Here is a 20930-nt window from a genome sequence, read left to right on the forward strand (position 1 = left end):
CTCGAAGATGATCTCCCTGTGAGGTGAAAAGGATCTTACGAGAAGGCAAGGAGTAGATAGATGTCATAGAGTTCAGGAAGACACCCAGTAGGTCCTGTGGAGAAGGAGTGCTGAGTGATTCTCTGTGCCAAAGGCACAAGCCTTGGAATCTAACTGGCACCTTTGGAAACAATCAAAATCCGGATAATAATAAAAACACACAAGAAGATCTAGGAGAATAGTGGAATGTACACAAAAACAGGAACTGTGCTCTGGAAAAATCCTGACTAGAATATACACAACTGAATATACTAGAAACCTGCACACTAACTAGGACAGGAATAGGCAACTAGAACAGAAATACAAGAAAAGGAATCTGCATATATAAAACAGACCTGGATGTGTGCAGTCACAACTAGGGTCAAGACAAACAGGGGAACTAAGGCAGAATAAACAAGAGACAGGCTACAGAGACAAATGACTAATCAAAACAGGAACGTAGAATCAAACAACAATAAAAACTGAAATCAAATGCAAACCTGGAATATAGCTGTAGGACCAAACATAGAGCAATTAGACCCTGCAGCAAGGTCAGTTGCAAGCCTCTGCACTTTAGGCTCACCAGACAGAAATAGCAGCAGACTCAGGGGAGTACCACAGGTTCAGGGAATAAACCAGGAGTAAGAAATCACCGGGAATAAACCAGGAGTAAGAAATCACCAATGAAGGGAAGGCAGAACTTGGACTTGAAAATTAGAAGACCAGGGAATTCAGCAGCAGGCACTAGAGAAGACATATGAAAGAAGCCAGGAATGGAGTACGGGTTGGTGCCAAGAGACAGAAAAGCACAGAGTGCATATATAAAGAGGTCACAAAGGCCATGGGATCCAGGAATCAAAAGAGAGAGTGAATAGAGCACCACCACCAAGGCATGAATGGGGCATGGTTTGAAGACAAAGGACTACAGGGACCATGATGAATCAGGAAGATGGTGTGGAAGCCTGGACTGGAAAATAAAGTGTATTTGGAAATGCAAGGTGTAGAAGTGTATATAGCCCATTCAGGGAAAAAGACAGGACCCCTGAGGGTCCTTGTGTGTGCCATCTAGTAGCTGGATGGCAAAATCCTAACATAGTTATTCCTTGTACCATCAGTGCCATTGCATATATGGCTATCTACTCTAGCAACACTAGTCCTGATCTATTGATCAGCATAGGTAGTGACATTATTAACTATGAATTAGGTTGTGTAATGAATTTTAAGTATTTGTATTGTTAGTTAGACAAGGGAATATTAATTTCCATATTCCAACACAAGCATCACTCAGACTTTGAGAAATAGTTGACCTCAGATGGCCCTACGAATGCTCACTTTCTTACATGAGTGATGTGGGGTTCATGCAAGTCCAGAATGGTAATCTCATTTGACTATTATCCATAAGCTAAGCCTAAGACATGTCATTTTTGACCCACCCTAACGCAATATTTTGTACAGTTTTTTCACTCTGCACAGGATGCACACTTGTTTGCTTGCTTGGCACAGAAAAAGCTCTCCAAGTTAACATGACTCCTATAGCTAGTTTACTATGTTTAACATCATATGCTTCCCAATGAATGTCTTCCATATGTCCTATTGGCTTCCTGCTCAGGGATCAGTGTACCTCCTTTTGTATAAGCCAGTCAACTTTTACATTCTAAAGAATTGTAAAATTGGGTTGAGCTTAAGAGGGCAGATAATGTGTTATTTTGAGTATTTAAAAAGCTACTTGCTGAGATGGAGGAGTTGGCTTGAGGGTTTTTGGAAAGGTGTGTACAACTGTAGGTAGACTTTCACTGAATCAATTGAATGTATTGTTCCTGCAGGAGCGAGACACAAGTGCAGTGGCAGTGACTGCACCTCTTTCAAGTGGCGATGCATTCCCCAGAGTCTTTCACCGCTCAGAGGGTAAGATTGAGGTAATGACATCTCTTTTCTACATCAGTTTCTATTAAACATTGGTTTGCAAATCCTCCATAAATGTTCATGTGTATATTCAAATAAATGAGTCTGATTATACCTGATAGTGTAAGTTATATTACAATTGTTTTTTCTAACCTAGCAAATAAGTAGAATAATTTAGTTATGATTGCATGATAATAAAATGTTCTTTGCGCAGGGAAGCTTTTTTTTTTAAACTTTATTTTCATATTTTCATATACATCATTTCAACAAAAAGGATTCTGATTGGTACATTTTCAGGCATCACATCATATACCAAACGTCACATATATAGAATCATGTAAAATGAAGCTCAGGCTCAACAGAAGTTTTGACGTTCATAATAACAAATTTCGATTGTGTCAGACCCATCAGCCCGATCGTCCCCTCTGCTCGAACCGCAGAAGACCATCCATATTTATTTATTTATTTATTTATTAACAGTTTTCTATAGCGCGTACAAGACCCGTAGGTATCAGAGCGCTTAACATCGCATGGCATGAGTTGAAACAACAATGTGTAGAAGTCAACAAGATCGAGCAACAAAAAAACTAAATTGGTATTACTTTAGACCTAGTCTATAAGTATCTAATATACTGTTTTCATTTAAGGCTCTTCCAGTTCCATTCCTATGGTGAATTTCTAGCGATCGCCCCATAATAAGTCTTAACTGGCGCTATGTCGTACCTATGGGAGGAACTTACTCATAAGAAAGAGCTTAATTTCCCTCTTAAATATGATAGAGTTTGTGATTTTTCTGATGTTAGCGGAAAGGGAGTTCCAAATTCTGGGGGCTATGCCGGAAAATGACCTCTCATATGTATCCATATCCAGACCCAGCCTCTTTTCTAAAAGCATTTCTAACAATAAGATAGCAGCATGCTTATCCCACCCCCACCGGTACTATTGCATTTTCAGCTTGAGAGGCAGCTTTCTGCCATTCACGTTCAATGTATGCCTTGTATGCACCCCATTTGTCCTTGGAGTGTGACGAACTTGGCATGAGGGAGGCATATAGTTCACAGTTCACGTTGCAATGGGCCATGCTATGTAGCCATCTCTGTAGGGTAGGCACAGTACGTTGACCCCATAGCAGCGCTATTTCAAGTGCAATTTCCAGCGTCGGAATAAGTGTCAGTGCTATCATGGCTCTGTGTGTCATGAATTAGTTCCCAAAATGTCTGTAGTTTGGGGCAAGTCCATGTAAGGTGAGTGAAGTCGGCGTATGGAGCAGAACATTTCAAACAGTGGTGTGGTCTGGAGGGATCTATTCTGTGTGACATAGTTGGCGTGTGATATAAGTGGCGGAGAAATTTAAAGTGAATACGTTTGTGTCTGCTGTTTAGGGAGACTTCCCTTGTTGCCATGCAGCATTTCTCCCATTGATCGTCCGTAATGGGACGGCCAAATTCTTGTTCCCATGCAGTGCGTATTTTAACATCTGTCACCGGCCGCAAACTAGAACATGACCTATACAGTTTGGAGATGAGGTGGGTACCTGTGTCACTTTCAATTATCAATGTCAATGGAATCACAGATTCAGGTGTTATCGGATATGTAGGTAGCTTTGCTTTCAATGCTGAACGAATGCGTTGCAGTACAAAGGTATCCATGATAGATCTGTCTTGGAATCGGGCCTCTTCGGACACTGAGAAGATATGATCGTCTGGCTATAGATCCCCTATCTTTGTGATGTTAAATTTAGTTAATGTGTGCTGCACCAGCATTTCATCTGTGATGGGGAGCCAAAGAGAATTTGGAAGAGGTACAGCCGGAGAGTATATTGTGTTAAGTCCCAAAAGTCTCTGCAACCTGTCCCATGTCCAACTAGTTGTGGATACGGTTTGCATGTCGCACGGGTCTCTGGGGATACCCTTTGGTAACACGGAGGACATCTTCCCTGGGAGTACAAAATCCGCCTGAGGTCTCAAAAATGGAATATGGGCGTCAGGGTGATACCACGCAAATGCGTACCTACACTGTGCCACTAAATAATATAAATGAAGATCTGTCACTTGGAAGAGTAAGTATCTGCCAGCGTACACGGGGCCTCTTTCCCTTCCGTACCAGTCTTATCAGATGTGCACGTAATTGTAAAAAAAAAGTCTCAGTGAGAGGGATGAGGATTTTATTAAATAAATACAAAAATTTGGGGAGAACTATCGTTTTAAGTATAGCGACCCTGCCCAACATTGACAACCGGAAGCGCAGCCAGCGTTCCACCTGTGTCTCTAATCTGTGCATTGCTTGACCATAATTTAAACTAATAATACTAGCATGTCTAAGTGTACGTGAAAACCTAGATACTTGACAGAATCGTGACACCATTCAAGAGGAAATCCACAATCCCAAGGAGTCGTGCAGAGGGACCAACAATATTACCTACCTGAGCCATAATGAGTATACATCTAAAGATATGTGAACAATTTGCATACAAAAAAAAACCATCATGTGTATGTGACCTTTTGTACCATCATTGAAAATAAGTAACCATCGCAAAGTTCCCCCCCACCTCCCACCACCCAGCCTCACCCAATCCCAAGTAAGGCAGTACCATGACCCAATAATCAGCAGGAAGTGCCAACTTATTGTACGAATGTGTAAACAACCATTGGAAAAACACTTCCATGCACACTGGAACCAACAACAGAATAAAGTATACACCAAAGGGGGTGGCATCGCCACGTCAATCGAGGAACTAACTTATTGCAAAACAGAAATATCGTAAGCATTATCTCCACAGAACCAAATGAACAATTTAGAAACGCCCCTTCAGCCAGTCCCTCTATTCGAAAAAAGTTCCATACTAGCGTCCGAGCCGCTATGTGGAGGGGAAGGACCTCCATCTCCAGACCTGGGCCCACTGTTATTCTTCTTGTAGGTGTGACAAAATTCCAGCGCCTCAGTCGGAGTGGCGAATATACGAGAGCGCCCTCCCACATCCACTTTAAGCCTGGCAGGGTAGAGCATTCTGTATTTCTGTAAGAACTGGGACCGCCAGTTCTCCGGGGGGGTAGCATGGCTCGAGCAGGAAGGCGGCCAGGGGCTTTTGTGTAAAGCAGCCACTTAACACACACATCCAATGAAACACACAGTGGCGCAATAATGGAGACCACACCAGATGTTGTATTTGAAAAATCAAGATCTTTTATATAGGCTTTCAATTAGAGCAAGGCATTGGTAATTCATTAGCTTTTCAAATAAGCATTTCATTAAGACATTTCAGATATCACGTGCAGGTTGCATTTCCTGAGAAGAGTAAGCATGTCAGTAAGGCTTTTCATTAAAACTACAGCCAGCTCATCTGTGCAATGAAACATTAACTGACCCCGCCTGTCGCATCAGACTCGTTGACTGGCACAGGGGTAATGGTATAAACCTGGAGGATCCTACAAGAAGCGACAATTATAATGCACATCAAACCTCTCATGGACGCTTTTCTTAGAAGGAATAAAACATATCAGCAAGTATTTATCAGTCTAACAAAGAACTTCAAAGAACACAGCCTTTAGTCATTTGTGACAAGCCTTTCTTCTTGTGAATACGGGTCGGCTGCGACCCAGATCAGACCATCAGCATGTTATGGAAGTCCACCTCTGCAAGAAAATTCAGTACAGTGAAGTGACTCTCCCACTCATTTAACCGGCTTGTAAATATGGTACACCAAGAATAACTCAGGCTTGTAAATAGGGTTCACGAAGAATAACTCAGGCTTGTAAATAGGGTTCACGAAGAATAACTCAGGCTTGTAACTATGTAAGCAAGACAATAAACTGAGGCACATTCAGAAAGGGGCCAACGGGGCCCAGTCACAGTTAATCCCGGGGGAGGGGCGACCTTGGGCCTCACTCGGCCTACCGCCCTCCTCCCCAGGGGGTTACCTCACTTCTTCGGCCCTCCGGGGCCCTTGCGGAGGCGCTGGGTCGGGCAGAGGGGGGGGTGTTCGCCCCTCCCTGGGCCCTCCTCGGCCCGGCACGGGATAGGGGCGGCCTCGGGGCACCGGGGCCGTGGCAAGGGCGATATGCGGGTCTGAAGGGGAGGGGGCACTCAGGCTCCACGGCCCCCTCCGCGTTATTGTTGGGCCATCTCGGGGCCTACCGGCAAGGCTCGGAGCCAGGGACGCTGCAGGATGTGGCCGGGGAGGTTCCAGCCAACCGCGTGGCCCACCTCAAGGGCGCGCCTGCCGGGACCAATGCCAGCGCGGCGCCCGGGGCGGGGCAGAGGAGCTCCCCGGTCACGTGATCAGGGACAGCTTAGCTTCGGCCTACTGCGGCCCAGCACGACGAAAAACGGCGGCCCTCTCCTCACATATGGGGGCCGCCGATGAGGGCAATTGACACTGGCGCGAGGCGCCACACACCGACCAGGCAGCCTCACCTCAGGGGCGTCGCGGGGCAGCGCGAAGGCCTCAGATGGTTTCCCACAGCTCCGGGCTGCGGTGGTGAGTGGGGATCAGATTAGCGTCTCGTGGAGACAGTGTCGGGCGCCGCAGCGCTACTCGTGAGAGGGGATCGATCAGTCAGCTCAGGAGAGCGCTTTGGGGGCAACAGCAGCAGAAGGTGTTCTGAGGTGAAAAGCGCCTCAGAGTCACAGCGCTTGACAGAAGGGCAGATTACAGCGCTCTGCACGTTGGTTAGTCAGAACTGCAGGCAGGATGGGGACAAATTGTAGCGCTTGTCACACAGTTCAGGCAAGGGGAGACAGGTAGGCCCAGCTGGAGGCAGGGAATGCGCAGGGCAGCTCAGTCCAGTACCTGGTCCCAGGAAGTAGGTTTCTTGGCGCTTGGATGGTTCTGCGCCCTTAGTGGCTTGTTTCTTGAAGTTGAAGAGGGGGGGGGGGGATGAGTTGAAGGCTTGAAGAATTTCTCCTCAGTCACTGCAGATGGGCCCTGGGGTTCCCTACCACTGGGCCAAATCAGGGGGCTAGCTTTGGACACCTCACTGAGCTTAAGAGGCAGCACCTAAATCCTGTCACTCCCAGTAGCATAGGTTAATCACTAGGCCCTCCCGCCTAAAACTCCTGCGTGGGTTCCCCAGGTCAGTGATGCCCCAACTGACTGGAAAAAGTTCCCTCCCTGGCTTATATATGCCCAGGTCAGGTGACCACTCTCTAAGGCGGGAAAAGTCAGGTCCGCCTTCCTTCTGGAAGGTTCCAGGAGCTTCCCCACTCGCTATGGACAGGGGCTGGGTGGCTGGTGTTGCAACAATGTATGGGGACCCAGCCTGCTCCTGGCAACTAGGGTGCTACACTAAAAAGACCACGCTGCAGGAGCAGGGGCCAGTGGCAGCCATGTTGAAAGTAGAGCGCACCTGCACCCTAAAACAGGTTAGCTGTGAAAAGGTGCCCGAAGACCTAAGGGCCAGCAAAAAGTAGGTGGGAAAAATTAGGCAAGGGCAAAAAATCACCGGGAAAGACCACCCTAGGGCTGACAGGTCTAACATGCGTCCCCCCCAGCTGAAAGTGGGGAGAGCTACCCAACCTCTAGGGAGTTCTCGTCACTAAGGCGGAAAAACCGGGAGACACCGTCAGCATTGGCGTGGTCAGCTCCGGGCCGATGTTCCACCCTAAAGTCCATCCCCTGTAGAGAAATGGACCACCTTAGCAACTTGGGGTTTTCGCCTCTCATTTGCATGAGCCAGCGAAGGGGTCGGTGGTCGGTTTGAACCAGGAAGTGAGAACCAAAGAGGTATGGCCTCAACTTCTTCAAAGCCCAGACCACAGCAAAGGCTTCTCGCTTGATGGTACTCCATCGCCATTCCCGAGGAAGGAGTCTTCGGGAGATGAAGGCCACAGGTTGGTCTTGACCGTCATCGTTGAGTTGCGACAGCACGGCGCCTACGCCATGCTCTGAGGCATCTGTCTGCACGATGAATTCTTTTTGGAAGTCCGGAGTGGCCAGCACCGGAGCGGTGCACATCGCGCGCTTCAGTGTTTCAAATGCCTCCTGGCAAGCAGCTGTCCAGATGACCTGACGTGGCTGCTTTTTGGACGTCAACTCGGTCAAGGGGGCCACGATGGTGCCATATCCCTTGACGAATCTGCGGTAATAGCCAGTGAGGCCGAGGAAAGCTCGGACCTCAGTCTGAGTTTTGGGGGGCTCCCAGGCCATGATGGTCTCAATCTTGGCCTGGAGGGGTTGCACCTTACCTCCGCCCACCAAGTGTCCCAGGTACACGACAGAGCCCTGTCCAATCTGGCACTTGCTAGCTTTGATGGTCAAGCCAGCCCGTTGTAACGCCCGCAGCACCTCCTGGAGATGCTGCAGATGGTTCTCCCAGGTGCTACTGAAGACCGCTATGTCATCCAGGTAAGCTGCTGAGAAGGACTCCAGGCCAGATAATACCTGGTTCACCAACCGCTGGAAGGTGGCCGGAGCATTCTTGAGCCCGAAGGGCATCACTCGAAATTGGAAGTGACCCTCGGGGGTGGAGAACGCTGTCTTCTCCTTTGCTCCATCGGCCATGGCAATCTGCCAGTACCCTGATGTCAAGTCGATGGTGCTGAGGTACTTGGCTGCTCCCAGCCGGTCAATCAGCTCGTCTGCCCGTGGTATCGGGTGAGCATCTGTCTTGGTGACAGAATTCAACCCCCGATAATCCACACAGAACCGAAGTTCTGGTGTGGCGCCCGGTGGAGCCGCTTTTGGCACTAGCACGACCGGACTAGCCCATGGGCTGCTGGAGGGTTCGATTACTCCCAACTCCAGCATCTTGGTCACCTCACCCTGGATGCTGTTCTTTACTTTGTCGGACAACCGGTAAGACTTGGTTTTCACTGGCGGACTGTCCTCTGTGTCCACATTATGGGTACACAGATGCGTAATTCCAGGCGTAAGGGAGAACAACGAGGCGTGCTGCGCCAAAACCTGGCGGCAGTCCCTCTGTTGTTCTCGGGTCAAGGATGGAGAGAGGACAACTCCCTCTACTGAACCATCCTTCTCCTGAGCCCCTAGAAGGTCAGGAAGAGGCTCACTTTCCTCCTCCTCGCTCCCATCCGTCACCACGAGGAGAGCAAGCTCTGATCGCTCATGATGAGGCTCCAGGCGGTTGACGTGGAGCACTCGGTGGGGCTGTCGGGGGGTCTTCAAGTTCACGACATAGGTGGTCTGGCCTTTACACTCCACAATCTCGTACGGACCAGTCCACCGGTCCTGGAGGGCACTAAGCTCCCCAGGCTCCATGACCCACACCTTCTGTCCAGTATCCAACTCCACCGTCCGAGCGTTTTGGTCATACCACTCCTTCATGACGGCTTGGCTAGCCTCCAGATTGTCTGAGGCTTCCTTCCACAGCTTAGCCATCTGGCTGCTGAATGCCAGCATATAGTTGACAACATCCCGGGGAAGCTTCTTCAAAGTCTTCTCCCAACTCTCCTTGACCAGACTAAGGGGTCCCCTAACGGGGTGACCATAGAGCAATTCGAAGGGGCTGAACCCGACTCCCTTCTGGGGTACCTCGCGGTAGGAGAACAGCAAGCAAGGGAGGAGGATGTCCCATTTCCGCCTCAGGTCTTCTGGCAGACTCCGGATCATCCCCTTCAAGGTCTTGTTGAAGCGCTCTACGAGCCCGTTAGTCTGGGGGTGGTAAGGAGTGGAGAACCGATAGGTCACTCCGCACTCCTTCCACATGGCCTGCATGTAGGCCGACATGAAATTTGTGCCCCTGTCCGACACCACGACCTTGGGAAATCCCACTCGGGTGAATATCCCCATCAGGGCCTGCGCCACTACAGGTGCAGTAACGGTCCTCAGAGGGATGGCCTCCGGGTACCGAGTGGCGTGGTCCACTAACACCAGAATGAACCGATTTCCCGCAGAGGTCGGAGGGTCCAATGGCCCAACGATGTCAATACCGACCCGCTCGAAAGGGGTCCCGACCACTGGGAGTGGTTCCAATGGGGCCTTCAATTTGGTCCCAGTCTTGCCACTGGCCTGGCAAGTCTTGCAGGTCTTGCAATAGGTGTCAGAGGCAACTCTCATCCTAGGCCAATAAAAATGTGGGACTAGCCTCGCAAAGGTCTTGTCCTGGCCCAGGTGTCCGGCTATAGGTATCTCATGCGCCAGTTCCATCAAAAAGGCTCGGTAGCACTGGGGGACCACTAAGGCCCTCGAGGATCCATGCACCGGAACCCTTGGCTCACTGTACAGGAGGCCATCCTCCCAATACACGTGATAGTTGCCGGTCTCCTTGTTCATCCCTTGGGCTTCGGCCTGTCGCCGCATGCCTTCAAGCGTGGGGCACTCCTTTTGCGCCCGACAGAATTCCTCCCGTGTAGGACCTCCTTCCACATGCCACTCGGCAAGGGTCGGCAAATCCCCCACGGGAACGACATCCACCTCCACGGACTCCGGGGTTACCTCCGCGGGCTCCCCATCCGTCACACGGGGTGTGTCTTCCACAACACTCTCCTCTGGACCGACAGTGGGTTGGGCCGTTGTTTCAGGCTCCAACCCGGGTTGAGCTTCTTGCCGGGCAGCCATGGACCGCGTGACTACGCACGTCCACCCTGGTAATCCCAGCATCTCAGTGTGGGCCTTAAACTCCACTTCCTTCCAGGCGGTATGTTCGAGGTCATTACCGAGCAGACAGTCCACAGGCAAGGCAGGGCTGATCGCAACTCTCAACGGGCCTGACACTCCTCCCCAATCAAAGGGAACTTGAGCCACGGGGTAGTAGCTCATTCTGCCGTCAGCCAACACGGCCGGATGGTACACATCAGGAACAACCTGCTCAGGGGACACCAGCCGCCTCACTACAGTGGTCATGCTGGCTCCTGTGTCCCTCAGAGCGTCCACCTCCTCCCCATTGACCTTCACCCTCTGCTGGTACTTAGCAGTATTCGATGGTAAGGGCGTCACTGGGACCATCTCCTTATCCCCGAGTGAAACCAGGGTCAGGCCTGTCCACTCCCCTTCCCTATCTAGGGGCAGCTCCAACCCAAGCGCTATACTAGCCACCCGGGGACTCTTGCCACCAGTGGGGGCTGGGGGTCGTTTGCGACACTGGGGATCTCCCTTGTAGTGTCCGACCTCTCCGCACTCATAGCACCGGACCACTTTTGGCTGCTGACTCTTGTCAGGGTAAGTGGGTTTTGGGGAACGGTTCTGAGGTGGGTACCTACTCCTTTCCCAAACTGTCTAGTTTGTGGGCCTCGTGAGAACTCTTGTCTTTTATCTCCACCCTCTTTCTTCTGAGGGGCGCCCTGTCCGCCTTTCGGGCCATCTCCCCCGGGGCCCTTGTGTGACACCCGGGTGCTAACCCAAATATCCGCCTCCTCCGCAAGCTCACGGGAATCAGTAAGCTTGCGGTCCACCAAATGTTGGCGCAACTCCGGAAAACACTTATCCAAGAGGTGCTCTCTCAAAAAAAGGTTATACAATCTCTCAAAATCACGCACCTCGCTGCCACGCACCCAACCATCCAGAGCCTTTCGGGCATACTCAAAAAAATCCACCCAATTCTGCGTGGACAGCTTATGGCTGCCACGAAACTTCTGGCGATACCTTTCAGGGTTGAGGCCAAAATGTTTGATAAGCGCCTCCTTCATGGGGGAATACCTAAACTGGTCTGCCTTCTCCAAATACAGGAGCGAGTCCCTGACATCAGGAGGTATATACCGGTACAAACCACCTCCCCAGTGTTTCTCGGGCACCCCATGGGCAGTCAAGGCCACTTCGTACGCCTCCAACCATCTGGCAATGTCATCCCCCTTGGTGTAGCTCGCTATCACCTCCTTAGGTAACCAGAATCTGGGCTCCTGCTGAGCCTCTGGTCCGCTGCCACCATTAGGACTTCCTGGCGCACTCAACTGCAATGCTTGCAGCTCCATTTCTTTGAGCTGCAGCTCGTGCGCCAGCTTCTTTTCCTCCAAAGCAAACTGCCTATCTTCCCTTTCTCTCTCTCTCTTGTGCTCTAACTTGGCAAGCTCCCACTTCAATCGCCTCTCCTCCCTCCTGTCCTCATACTCCTGCGGTGACACACCCTCCCCAGATGCATTGCTCCCTTCCCTGGAACGTGGTCCTGGCAGCACATTATCTGATATATCAATGTTGAGCAGGCCTGGGTCTTCCTGAGTATCCACCTCCCCGTGTGTGACCTGTTCCCCATCCTCCTCTTCCTCTGGGTGGGCCCTTACCCATGCCCTTAAGGCGGTACGGAGCTCTTCTTTAACAGCTCTCGTCCCCACAGGCACCCCCATCCCCTGACAAAACTCCCTTAACTGCACTGTCGTGTACTTATCAAGGTCAGCCAGCTGGAACTCCATTCTGTCAGGTGAGGACCTAGATAACCTGGAAGAAAAATTCTAGGATGTAGGCAACAATACTGGTTCAACACACTTTGCTGCAGGCTAGACAGTGGTGAGCAATTGGGTTTGCCTGAAGCACGATAGGTGTCCAATCAATTGCAGCACACTCTGTCCCACTGGAGGGTGTTAGGTAGCTACAGGTCCTGGATCCCACCGCTGCCACCAATGTAAGAACTGGGACCGCCAGTTCTCCGGGGGGTAGCATGGCTCGAGCAGGAAGGCGGCCAGGGGCTTTTGTGTAAAGCAGCCACTTAACACACACATCCAATGAAACACACAGTGGCGCAATAATGGAGACCACACCAGATGTTGTATTTGAAAAATCAAGATCTTTTATATAGGCTTTCAATTAGAGCAAGGCATTGGTAATTCATTAGCTTTTCAAATAAGCATTTCATTAAGACATTTCAGATATCACGTGCAGGTTGCATTTCCTGAGAAGAGTAAGCATGTCAGTAAGGCTTTTCATTAAAACTACAGCCAGCTCATCTATGCAATGAAACATTAACTGACCCCGCCTGTCGCATCAGACTCGTTGACCGGCACAGGGGTAATGGTATAAACCTGGAGGATCCTACAAGAAGCGACAATTATAATGCACATCAAACCTCTCATGGACGCTTTTCTTAGAAGGAATAAAACATATCAGCAAGTACTTATCAGTCTAACAAAGAACTTCAAAGAACACAGCCTTTAGTCATTTGTGACAAGCCTTTCTTCTTGTGAATACGGGTCGGCTGCGACCCAGATCAGACCATTAGCATGTTATGGAAGTCCACCTCTGCAAGAAAATTCAGTACAGTGAAGTGACTCTCCCACTCATTTAACCGGCTTGTAAATATGGTTCACGAAGAATAACTCAGGCTTGTAAATAGGGTTCACGAAGAATAACTCAGGCTTGTAAATAGGGTTCACGAAGAATAACTCAGGCTTGTAAATATGTAAGCAAGACAATAAACTGAGGCACATTCAGAAAGGGGCCAACGGGGCCCAGTCACAGTTATCCTGGGGGAGGGGCGACCTTGGGCCTCACTCGGCCTACCGCCCTCCTCCCCAGGGGGTTACCTCACTTCTTCGGCCCTCCGGGGCCCTTGCGGAGACGCTGGGTCGGGCAGAGGGGGGGGGGGGGTGTTCATCCCTCCCTGGGCCCTCCGTGGCCCGGTACGGGATAGGGGCGGCCTCGGGGCACCGGGGCCGTGGCAAGGGCGATACGCGGGTCTGAAGGGGAGGGGGCACTCAGGCTCCACGGCCCCCTCAGCGTTATTGTTGGGCCATCTCGGGGCCTACCGGCAAGGCTCCGGGCCAGGGACGCTGCAGGATGTGGCCGGGGAGGCTCCAGCCAACCGCGTGGCCCACCTCGAGGGCGCGCCTGCCGGGACCAATGGCAGCGCGGCGCCCGGGGCGGGGCGGAGGAGCTCCCCGGTCACGTGATCAGGGACAGCTTAGCTTCGGCCTACTGCGGCCCAGCACGACGAAGAACGGCAGCCCTCTCCTCACATATGGGGGCCGCCGATGAGGGCAATTGACACTGGCGCAAGGCGCCACACACCGACCAGGCAGCCTCACCTCAGGGGCGTCGCGGGGCAGCGCGAAGGCCTCGGATGGTTTCCCACAGCTCCGGGCTGCGGTGGTGAGTGGGGATCAGATTAGCGCCTCGTGGAGACAGTGTCGGGTGCCGCAGCGCTACTCGGGAGAGGGGATCGATCAGTCAGCTCAGGAGAGCGCTTTGGGGGCAACAGCAGCAGAAGGTGTTCTGAGGTGAAAAGCGCCTCAGTCACAGCGCTTGACAGAAGGGCAGATTACAGCGCTCTGCACGTTGGTTAGTCAGAACTGCAGGCAGGATGGGGACAAATTGTAGCGCTTGTCACACAGTTCAGGCAAGGGGAGACAGGTAGGCCCAGCTGGAGGCAGGGAATGCGCAGGGCAGCTCAGTCCAGTACCTGGTTCCAGGAAGTAGGTTTCTTGGCGCTTGAATGGTTCTGCGCCCTTAGTGGCTTGTTTCTTGAAGTTGAAGAGGGCGGGGGGGATGAGTTAAAGGCTTGAAGAATTTCTCCTCAGTCACTGAAGATGGGCCCTGGGGTTCCCTACCACTGGGCCAGATCAGGGGGCTAGCTTTGGACACCTCACTGAGCTTAAGAGGCAGCACCTAAATCCTGTCACTCCCAGTAGCATAGGTTCCTCACTAGGCCCTCCCGCCTAAAACTCCTGCGTGGGTTCCCCAGGTCAGTGATGCCCCAACTGACTGGAAAAAGTTCCCTCCCTGGCTTATATATGCCCAGGTCAGGTGACCACTCTCTAAGGCGGGAAAAGTCAGGTCCGCCTTCCTTCTGGAAGGTTCCAGGAGCTTCCCCACTCGCTATGGACAGGGGCTGGGTGGCTGGTGTTGCAACAATGTAAGGGGACCCAGCCTGCTCCTGGCAACTAGGGTGCTACACTAAAAAGACCACGCTGCAGGAGCAGGGGCCAGTGGCAGCCATGTTGAAAATAGAGAGCACCTGCACCCTAACACAGGTTAGCTGTGAAAAGGTGCCCGAAGACCTAAGGGCCAGCAAAAAGTAGGTGGGAAAAATGAGGCAAGGGCAAAAAATCACCCGGAAAGACCACCCTAGGGCTGACAGGTCTAACAATTTCAATCCCAAATTTCTGAGGGTTGCCTTCACCCCGTTGAATTTGCGGCGGGCATCTTGTACCATGACAGTGAAGTCTGGAAAGAAAGAGAGTTTGGAGCCTTGTCAAATATTATCACCTCGTTCCCGGGCCAGACACAAGATCGAATCCCGATCTCTGAAGTTCATGATCCTTGAAATTATGGGTCTCGGTGGCAGGCCGGGATTAGGCCTCGGGCCAAGGGAGCGGTGTGCATGTTCTACAACAAATCCTGGGGAGAAGGCCTCTCTGCCAAATAATTCAGATCGCAAGTGTTCCACAAATACATCCATCTTCCCGGCCGTAGCCGTCTCCGGAACGCCTAAAATGCACACGTTGTTGCTCCTACTTCGCGCTTCCAAGTCTTTGTTCCTAATTGCGACCTCTTTCAAGATGCGTTCCACTCTGTCCAGTCATTTCAGTGACTGCTCTGAGCTGTCTTCTATGTCCGATATGCGGGCCTCCACCACGTCGAGGCGTCGGTCATGTGCTTGAACTTTGGCACCCATGTCGGCCAAGCTTTTGTCCAGCGCGTCAAATCTGCCATCGAGAGCCTTGAACCCCGCTGCCATCTCCTGGAGCATCGATGTAGACAGTGAGGAGAGATCATCCACGTTGTCCGCTCTCTGGGTGCTGCTCGCCATGGTGGGGGTCTCCTCAGAGGTGTTGTCTCCCACTTTCTCAAAGGGTAGGTTTCCTTTGTTTAGGATCCTTGCGGCCCATGCAGTGGTGCAGTATTGCAACGTGGGGGCAGAGTAGCAATAAGGTTGCAGATGCAGTCGGCACGGCTAGAACCAACCAGTTGTCGAGTAGGATGAGTGCAACCGCACCCTGAGGAGAAATCTGCAGCTCATTTACACTTCACCTCAAGGCCATGAGGTAGGAGGGAACGCTTTGGAGCGTGTGCGTATCAGATCACGCAGAATGCCATTCTCAAGCAGGAAGGTATGGAAGGGTGGAAAGGGAGGAGAGGAGAGGCAGTACCATGGTTCCCAGTAAAGTCAATGGAGCGCCGCAAGCGTCTTGACCAGAGTGCAGCCACAGCAGTGTAATGGGGCTACCTTGACCCGAGCAAGCAGCGTGCTTATAGCTCCAATCGCCACTGCTCGTGTTGTCCTGCCACCTGCAGTCTCTCAGGATAATCCGCCATGAAACCCGGAGGGCATAGTGTTGGTCTGCGCTTCGTGATGCATGGGGTCTTATCAGATGGTGCCCTGTCTACGGCGAATTGGAGCCTCAGGTGATTTGGCGTGTTGAGGCCGCCCAGGAGCAAAGTGTCCACTGCGCAGGAGGTCCTGGGCTCCTGGAGGCTTAATAGAAGGAGCCGAGGGGGCCAGGAGTGTCCGCAATGCCTTGGAGCTGGCTTGAAAAGCGGCATGTTGGCAGCAGCCCAATCCAGCAGGCAGGCCTCAGATGGGGGGAAGGGAGCAGGAGCCGAGTAGGCGCGCGGCCGGCCGTGGCGGATTTCAGGATGACCGAGCTGCCCCCCCTGTGCCTTGTGTGCCCTCGTACCTGCTCTCAGTGGTGCGGCGGGTAGAACGATGGGCCCTGTCCCCAATATGGCCTCCCAGCTGTGATAGTAGCGCTGATTACCGCGAGTGCGGCTGTGGAGGGCGGCTCACATTTCATGAATTGGCGCACCAGGGGGTGAGTCAAAACTGCCCGCTTGCAACGGGGCGGCCAACCATCCCTGGCTTACCTCCAGCCAAAGCGGAACCTCATTCGCCAGGCATCGTCAGCGTGCCTCAGGCGTCGCTACTCCACTTTCCGCGGCCGAGAAGCACCGCCGCAGGAAACCAGAGCTGGATCGTCAGGATCAGATTCCCCCCCCCCCCTGTGTTCAAATATGCCGCTTACAGGTCAGCGACATCGGGCATTAGGGGGGGTAATGTAGGAAACGTTGCAACGGCTGCCGGAGCTTCAGCATCAAGCGGCCACGCCCCCCTGCTCAGGGAAGCTTATTGCAGTGTTGAGTGTTGTAATCATACCAGCAACAAGATATACTAGAGTCTGAGAGTCCTTGGGTGTATTTGGAAAGTCCACATTTTGAAACATATTCCTGGCTCTGGTAATGGATGTTTATTGTTACCAAACTCGTTTCACATTGTATCAACTGCAGAATGATGAAAAGCTGGTTAGGCGAACCTTTGAGCATACAGTTAAGCATGGCCCACTGATGTGGGTGTATTAGTTCATGGAGTCAGCAGACTCGCTTCCGCTGACTTACCGGACTCTTAACTGTGAACATGTCTGTTTGTCATATGCAGTGTGCCAGCTCAGTGTTGTGATGGTGTCCATGTGAACCCGGATATTTTGTTGCTGTTTGTGAGGAACCTGAAGTGTGCCAGTGTTGATGTGCTCTGTGAATTATAGAGGTGACTTTATAGATTCTTATTTAAGCGTATTTGAAATACCCTCACTGTGCAAAGGCTAGAACTATAAAGTGATCAAAGAAAGAAATAAGAACCAGTTGTAGCTATGCAAAATACTTATCTTCTAATGGCAGCCAGACTTGGTCCCAAGGTCTCCATCTCTCTCTAATATGTATTATTTGGATACATTTAGAAGCGCTAAAGAGGCTTAATGGGAGCATATTTTCATCTCAAACATATAATCCTTCATAGATTCAGGGTTTAAGTTTAATATTTTTATTTGAAAGTACAAGTGTACATGCGAGAAACATGACAGTCTATAAAAGAAAAATGGTATTTTATAAAGGAAACTTCAATTAAAAACAGTATCAATAATAATTGGAGTTAATCTAGAAGGAAGCAAGTGCTGGAAGGCATCCTATGAAGAACACATAAAAGGGGAGAAAAGAAAGAAAAATAAGGAAAGAAAGAGAAGAACAAGAGAAAAAACCCATCATTTAGCAATAAACTCTAATAAGTGATTACAGGAATATCATAGCAAAAACTGCAATAAAACTATAATAAGGAGTGTAAGTAAACATTAATAGTGGTCATTGGCTAAGTAATTGCAGCTTTAGAAAGATAAGTAGTGCGAGGTGACCACACAATATCTCGTTTAACAGACGATGGAAAAGAATGTAAATTATATCTGTCAACTCTGATTATGACAAACTAAATTCCACCATTTTTAGGTCTCGCCTGTCGATGCGCATGCGCATCGAGCTTGCGAGACTATTGCGGCTTAACCACTCTTTAACTAACAAGCAAGGAATCGTGGCGATTCCTTGCAGTGCCCGTGACTTTTAAGCTCAATGCGCATGTGCATTGAGCTTAAAAGCGCGTGCACATCAGTTCCCTCAGCCGCAATCGCCGTCTGTTCCCTCAGCCGCATTCCTCCGACACCTTTTGAAGTGAAGCTTAGCTTCACTTCAAAGGCCCCGGCTTCTTCACACCCACATGCCGCTCTCCCCGCTCCGCCCCCTCCCGCCGTGTCCACTTCACTTTGACGGCCGCAGGCCGTCTCTCGTGTTTCTGCTTGTTTAATTGATCTCCGTTGGTCTTTCTCTACTCCCTCCCCCCTCCCCACACGTGCCCGGTCTCTCTTCCCGTCTCTCAGTTCTATCTGTTCTTTCTTACTCTCTACCTTTCTGCCCCGTCCCTCTCTTTCGTTTCCATTCTCCTTCATCTTTAGTTCCTTTTGTGTAGTTCTCTTATGTCACACTCGTTCTCTCTTTTCCTCTTCATTCTCGCTTTCTTCTATGACATCTCCCTCTCTCAACTCTCGCAAGTTCGCTGTCTCCCGCTCTTTCCGACCGATTCGTTTGGTCATTTCTCTCTCCTCCTCCCCTCTTTCCTTTCTCTTTCATTATCTCTCTCCAGCTCACCTGCTATTGATTTTTACTTAGAGGAGTCGCAGATAAATCTTTTCAATCTCCTAGTACTTGGGCCGGCTCCTCAAGCATCGCTCCAGGCCCCAGATGCACGAAAAACCTCTTGTGGGCCTGCGCAAGTAGCCGCTCTCCTCACTTTTCAGGTTACTGCTGCTGCACTTTAACTCCAGGGAGCTCGTCAGATGCATGCATGCCGATCCTCGCTGCCCCCCTGCTACCCCACTGCTGGGGTCTTTAATGGTGCACTCGTTTATGTCCCCGACCGAGGGCACCTTGGCCACACCACTGCAGCGGTTCGTATTCCTCGAAAGCGTTTGCCTCGAGGTAAATTGCAAACGTGAAGCACTCTCCAAATTTCAGCACACTGTTTATTTACAGTCTGCACCCATTATTGTGTGCCACTGTGCTTGTGCAAGTTAACAAAGCAGTGCTTTCTTTTAGCTACAATCCGATTTTGAAACGCAACGGGCACTTTATTTTCAGGCCACATTTACGGGTTCTTTTTGTAGTAAATGTTTTGTGTTTAGCGCACTTCATTTATTTGTAGCCTGTAAGATGTATTGCTCAATGTTTCTCATTTTTGTATAGAATGAGGGGGAAATGACTTAATCGCCGATAATTCAACCCCGATGCGGAGCGGCGGGGCTGTTTCAGCTGCCTCCCTACTGCTGCTCATTCCTTCTCATCTGTGCTTTTATGGCTCTCTCGCCAGTGTGCATCTCTGCTCCGTGCACTTTCTCCACTTAACGGACCTGGTATGCTGTCCTGCTCCTCTGTACACTTTCTGCTGTGCCACGCTTTTCACACACAACAGCTATTTTCTCACATGACCGCCTGCCGAGCGGAGCCTCTTTACTTTGTTAGGTTGTTTCTTTCCATAAATGAGCTCCCTGCCGAGATTCATTGCTGCCTCTCCTACTCCACCCTCCTTCAGTAACCATTAAACTTCACATGTAATGTTACCAGGGCAGTGTCATAAACTCAGCACACTAGCAGATCAACACTTTGTTTTTAGATTACTGACTGTGCACTTTGTAGGTCTGGGTACTAATCCTATTTCAAGAAACATAGTTTGCATTTTTAAACATTTGAAATGATGCTGAAGATTTATTTATTACATCTGTATTCGCCACCTAAATTATGTTAGTTATTTCTTTTCCAAGTCATGGCCAGGGCATGGTTTAAAGTGCTGCCTCCAAATTGTATTATCACCTGGAACCCTTAATTTAAGTACTCTGTCTGACAGCATCTCCAGGATCTGTATTTATTTATTTGTTGGAAATGTTGTGGCGGTTTCTGTCTGGTAACTTTGCATCCAACAACTTACTAATGCAATAGGTCTTGCATTTGCGAGAGTTAAACCTATTGGCATTGTAATTGACAATGCCTTTTATTTACGTTTTAAAAACCAACACAAATAAAAGGCAGTGCCATTTACAATGCCAATGGCTCAAACTCTAACAACTGCGAGACCTATTGGCTATGCCAATGCTTGTTGAATGTTGAGATTGTAGATTCCCAGTTGGATGTAATCACCTGTAAACCAATTGCTAATAAAAGATCTACTAATTTACCAATCATTCTCTTAGTTTACCCATATGACATGTAGTCCACCAAGAAATATCTGATCCAAAGAAAAAGGCGAAGAAGTTCCAGTAATAGCTATAATTCTATCCCAAACCTGAGTCCAGAAACTTGAGACGTCATGGCACTTAAAAAACATATGAACATAGGAGCCAGAATGGGAGTTGCAATGCCAACACGCTTCTTGCTTGAGCAGCTTGAGTGTAAATATGTGAGCTGGAGCATAACCTAATCTACTGTAGAAGTAATATATTGTTTGTGTTAAGTTGGCTGGATGACCAGTGGAGTGAATTTGTGTCCAGAGCTTACCCCAGAGAAAGAGAGGTCAACTACACTGTAAATCAGTTTCCCACAAGATTACCTTCTTAGATTTAGGCCTATTGTAAATGGGTGAAGCAAGTTTTCTATAGACTGCTGTGTGGTGAATAAGGAGGAGGACTGCATATCATCGGAGCGATTTGAAGAATCGGAGAAGAGTTTATGGGCATTGAGAAGATCATTCAGTCGCTTTTACTGTCTAGGGAATGTAGATGGTAGGTTATATGACTGAGAGAGCGTGCCAAAAGGAGTAACTGAATAATCTAAAACAAGTTGAGCTATGGTAAAAACACCTCTGTCGATCCAGTGCCCTCACACA

The 20930-nt window shown here is 50.1% G+C and overlaps 1 protein-coding gene across 2 annotated transcripts in view; it reads left to right on the forward strand.

Annotated features, from left to right (window-relative positions):
* The window catches only part of RPAP1 (RNA polymerase II associated protein 1), a 334836-nt gene that overhangs the window by 48659 nt on the left and 265247 nt on the right, over positions 1-20930 (forward strand). The window contains exon 4 of one of the 2 annotated variants that reach the window (XM_078659654.1): positions 1842-1923. In XM_078659654.1, the coding sequence (XP_078515780.1) occupies positions 1891-1923 (33 nt within the window). In that variant the 5' untranslated portion in view covers positions 1842-1890. Of the gene's footprint in view, positions 1-1841; positions 1935-20930 lie in introns of both variants that reach the window. The other variant, XM_078659653.1, reaches the window with a different exon arrangement.

The sequence above is a fragment of the Lissotriton helveticus genome, chromosome 9, assembly GCF_964261635.1.
Source record: "Lissotriton helveticus chromosome 9, aLisHel1.1, whole genome shotgun sequence".
Taxonomy (NCBI): Eukaryota; Metazoa; Chordata; class Amphibia; order Caudata; family Salamandridae; genus Lissotriton; species Lissotriton helveticus.